General features: G+C 42.4%; 1 protein-coding gene across 1 annotated transcript; it reads left to right on the top strand.

Moving 5' to 3' along the window:
* Positions 1 to 829: 829 nt before the first annotated feature.
* LOC140859445 (glycerophosphodiester phosphodiesterase GDPD1, chloroplastic-like) lies at positions 830 to 4,524 on the top strand. Its single transcript, XM_073261255.1, has 8 exons — positions 830 to 1,018; positions 1,130 to 1,311; positions 2,895 to 2,954; positions 3,054 to 3,134; positions 3,241 to 3,441; positions 3,563 to 3,658; positions 3,879 to 4,075; positions 4,165 to 4,524. Exons 1-8 carry the CDS (start codon positions 922 to 924, stop codon positions 4,376 to 4,378), a joined length of 1,128 nt encoding a protein of 375 aa, XP_073117356.1. The 5' UTR covers positions 830 to 921; the 3' UTR covers positions 4,379 to 4,524.
* The last annotated feature ends 482 nt before the right edge of the window (positions 4,525 to 5,006 follow it).

The raw sequence follows: 5,006 nt of genomic DNA, 5'->3' as shown, positions 1-5,006 counted from the left end.
AGATAAATCCGGTTATATTTTGACAAGTAATCATTACGTGGAGCTGACCCATGGTCAAAGAACAAAGTTGACGCCTCATAAACACGACTAATTCTCCACACATCTAAAACCAGTCACGTGCGCCAATTGCAAGATTTGCAGGCACGCTAAATATATAATTATGGAGCAAATAATTATAGCCCTCTAACGTGGCACAGGTCATACAATGAACGCCACATGTCAACCCTGTGTACCCTAGTCACTGGAGACCCAGGTGCAATGGACCAATCCAAATCCGAAAGTATGTACGGTGGATCGAATTCTTTAAATACAAAGGGTAGCATGGCGTGTTGTCCACCGTGGGATTTGACCCGGTCCAATTGCACCTGGTGCATGCAATACGGAGGCGAGGGCATGGCGACTGATTTGTTGGACTAGTCCCCTGGACCTGGTCCATTTAATACGTAGATCTGGTCTTTGGAAGTGGGAGGGCACGAACAAATTCCCAGCCATATTTCAAATCCCGACCATCCACCAAAAATCCTACCTTACCACCACATGCATACAAAATTCTGTGCCATCATTATATCTACCGTCCAAATTTGATAATCTGGTATTCGTATCGTTGATCTTTATGCAGACGCACGCATACAAAAGCACACCGGCTTCCCTCCAAAACGGGATGGAATAGTGGAGCCTGCCAGCCGTTTATTCTAACGGAATATTCTTGCTCCCAAGAACGTTGGAATTCCGAGGGGGCGGAAGCTGGCCCCCACGAGAATATCCGACAGCATAAACCCCACCGTCAACTCCCTCTCCTTCGTCCTTTAAAGACCCCTCGTCCGGGCTCCTCCTCCGCCTCACCGAGAGTCCTCCAAGAGCTCCCAAAACCCTAACCTAAATCCCCTCTCTTTTGCCCCCGATTTGTTGATATTGTCCGCAATGGCTCTCAAGGCCGTCCATGTCTCCAACGTCCCCAATCTCGACCAGGTCCCGGAGAGCCCCTCCGTCGCCCTCTCCTCCGCCCGCCTTCCGAAAGGTGCCATCTCTCTCCCTCTCTCTCTGTCTCTCTTTCTTTATCTTTCTTCACTTTCTTGGATCTGATCTGATCTGGATATCTGAACCATTGGATTGGTTTGGGGGATTACAGGGGCGAAGGTGGTGCGACCGCCGTGGAAGGCGGCGGCGTTCACCGTGTTGGGCCACCGGGGAAGCGGCATGAACGCGCTGGAGTCGCCGGACCGGCGGATGACGGCCGTCAAGGAGAACTCCCTCCTCTCCTTCAACCGTGCCGCCAGCTTCCCCATCGACTTGGTCGAGTTCGACGTCCAGGTACGACGCCGTTGGCCTTTTTCGCGATCTCCGACGCTCGTCTCTTGCTTCTGTTTTCTTTACCGTACCGTTGTTGGGCTTCTTTCTCGCAGCCGAGTTCTTTCCCCTCTTTCACTTTAACTTGCCGGGTCTTTAATTGCGTGGGCCGACTTATTGGTCTCCCCGCACCGATCGGAGGAAAGTTGTTAGGTTAATAAATAAAGAAATAACAAAGAAGGGCTTGTCACGTGATTTCAGACCGCACCGGAGAACGCGGCCGGTCCCGGGTCAGACCGTGAACGTTCACGTGGTCCGATTTTGGATGTTGGAGTGCGTCGTGTCGCAATTACTGCCGTCGGATACGGGGAGGGAACATGTGATGGTGCGGAGGACCACGGAATCTTCTCCGGTGGTTGACCCACCGGTCAATCCTGTTGGTGGGCTTCTCAGACGTATCACAAGCCATGCAGCTCATTGCTTTATGATTCGAGCTGGCATGATTTTCTTAGCTCGCACATCATAAAGCGCAGCTGTATGGTGGTGCGTGGTCTTATTTCGGCCTGATGAGAAATTGACTCATTTGTAGTGCAAATAGATGATATATATTTTGGTAAAACATGGATACTAGATTTAGAATAGCTAGCGTTATGAAACTTTGAATCTTACTTTTCAGAAATAGAAAAAGAAGAAAAATGTGGTTTTTTTAATGGTTTTAATGGGAAAAAAGAGGTTGTCACCCAGAAGAAAGATGATTTGAAGATAAAGTAATATTAACTCTACAAAGGAAGAAAGAGGATGAATTTTTAAAGTGGTTGCCACATCGTTGGCTCAGATGATGGGTTCGGGGCATGACAGTGGCTTCTTCTCATTTTATTATTGGACATTCTGCTTATGCATTAATACATATTGAAGAATGGAAAACATGTCCTATGGTTTTTTTTTTTTATCAAAAATAGTTTGATCTTGATTTATTATGCTAGTGATAAAAGATGCTTCAATGAAGTGTTTAACAAGGAAGGAATAAGATTCTTTATTTGATGCTTCAACATTGGAATCTGTCTTTCAAAAAAAAAGGCACCGAAATATGTCTTTGCTGTCTGATGAGTCTGAGGTTGCCATCCCAAGTAACACCTAGAGACTAGAGAGAGAAAGTCTGGTGTCGTGGAAATTGTCATACTGCGCATTTTGGTTTCTTGCAAAATATGTCCACTAACTTGGGAAAACACTTGATGGTTATGGTTATTGTTACTGTCAATTATTTGAATCCAAGCATATTCTTTGTGCCTTTATTATTCTAGCTGATGTGGAAATAATGATTCTGTCTATTTGTTATTTAGGATCCATACATATATGGAATATGGTCCATTTGCTTGGCCTTAATACCCTTCAATAGTCTTCGTTCTTCATGAGTAGCAAGTTTATCAAATTTGTCGAACCAAATTGCTATTTTCCTTCCTCTCAATCTCCACAATTTTCATCATCCTGTGTTCACAGAACTGATTGATCTATCTTTTTGTTTTTTCTTCTGTCTTGTTTTTTTAATTAAAAAAGTAAATTGGTTGGGTGAAGAACCTTAGAGGAGAACCATGGATGTCATTTTGTAGGTGACCAGAGATGGATGCCCGATCATCTTTCACGATGACATGGTCCTTACAGAAGAAAATGTAAGTTTGTCTCTGCCTTTTGAACTCTTGGTTCATTTTAAGCCAAACTATTTTTCAACTCATTTTCTTGACACATTCTATTGCCTTTGGACTATGTAGGGAAATATATCCGAGAGGCGGGTGACAGATCTCTACTTGGAGGAATTCCTGTCCTATGGGCCTCAAAGAGAGAATGGGAAGGTAATTCTCACTATATCTTCTGTATTAATCCTCTGTTTAAATCAAAGAACTCAATATATGATGTTTTTATTTAGTTATTTATTTTGGGGAATGCATGGGACTTCAGGTGGGGAAATCATTGTTTAGAAAGGCTAAAGATGGGAGAGTTTTGAGTTGGATTGTAGAAGATGATGATTCTTTTTGCACATTGCAAGAGGCATTTCAGAGGGTTAATTCCCATATTGGTTTCAACATCGAGCTAAAATTTGATGACTACATTGTTTACCGAGAAGAAGAGCTTGCTCATGCTCTTGAAGCCGTCTTGCAGGTATGGTTTCTTTAGTTCATTTCATGTTCCGGTCGTAAATCTATTGTTAGAAAGGTTAATACTCCACAATTCAAAATTGTTAATGGATGTTTCCAATTTTTTTCTCAATTATGTTGGTCAGGTAGTTTTTGAGTATGCCAATGATAGGCCCATCATCTTCTCAACCTTCCAACCTGATGCAGCACAGCTAATTAGGAAACTGCAGAGCATTTATCCTGTAAGTAGATCTTGTATGTCTTAGTCCCTTTTTAAGAAAGAAGGATGGGAAATATCCATCATTATCACATATTAGTAAGAAGTAACTATTTTTGTTTTCTGAGAGTATGATAAGAATCAGGACCAGCCAAAATGTGCTAAAAATATGTGTAAGGGGATAAGAAAACTATATTAAAGGCAATATGGTTTTATTATAACAGTGTTTTTGATTCTTGGTCTAGGTGTTTTTCCTCACTGAGGCTGGGACTGAAACCTTCGAAGATGTGAGAAGAAACTCATTGGATGAGGCCATCAAATTATGCTCGGCATGTGGCTTGCAAGGCATTGTTTCAGAAGTCAGAGGAGTCTTCAGAAATCCATCGACAATAGCCAGAATCAAAGATTCCAATCTTTCCCTTCTGACATATGGCCAGCTCAAGTAAGCCTTTTTTTCTAGCTTGTTAACATGGCTCATGCTTTGTTCTATCCAGCTTCGTGGTTGCTGATGTTTTTACAATTCACGTGCAGCAATGTTCCTGAAGCTGTTTACATGCAGCATCTGATGGGAATCAATGGTGTAATTGTTGACCTGGTTAAAGAGATCACAGAAGCTGTTTCAGATTTCACCAGACCAGCCACCGAGGAAGGAGAGGAGCAGATTAAGGAGGGGACAAGGCCTAAATTTTCACAGCGTGAGCTCTCGTTCTTGCTCAAGCTCATACCTGAACTGGTACAGTATTAGTCCAGAAGCAACCAACACGGGGTTTTGTTTGTATACTGGGTGGTATTAATCACTTCATAAAAGATGGAGTAGTGGCTGGAGATGATTCAGTGACACGTTAGTGTAAGCAAAACTGGAATCAATGGATAAAAAAAGTTTTTCCTTCAGCTTTCCTGCTAAAATCACTACTGACTAATATATCATCTCTGGGATTTAATCTCGATTGAGAAGTTGTGGATGTCGTGTCAATGGAAGATCGCGAAACTCCTGTTTCATGTATGATTTTAGAAGAGCATGGAGTTTGTTCAGCATGGCTCTATGGGTTTAGCTTTATTCATTAGTAAGGCCTTAGGGATTCAGAATCAATGAGAGAATGCTTTAAAATGTTCTGAACTTAAAAAAGAGGGATGTGGTGCCACTGCTTTAAAATTGCTTGGGGTTAAGCAATGTGCGATGACTCTCTTGAGCATCAACAAAAGTGCTCCTTTCCACCGAAAGATGCCCTTCTCCAATAGAAAAAGAATAAGAGATTATCTGGCATTTGCACCAAAAATAGGGATGGCTAAAAATGTTGCAGGATTTTCAGTATAATCCTATAGGAATATCCAAACAGCCCTTATAAATATCCAAACAGGCTCTTAGTATGCTG

The sequence above is a fragment of the Elaeis guineensis genome, chromosome 7 (assembly GCF_000442705.2).
Source record: "Elaeis guineensis isolate ETL-2024a chromosome 7, EG11, whole genome shotgun sequence".
Lineage (NCBI taxonomy): Eukaryota > Viridiplantae > Streptophyta > Magnoliopsida > Arecales > Arecaceae > Elaeis > Elaeis guineensis.
Note: the sequence above shows the minus strand (reverse complement) of the source record. Positions and strands in the feature narration are given on the sequence as shown.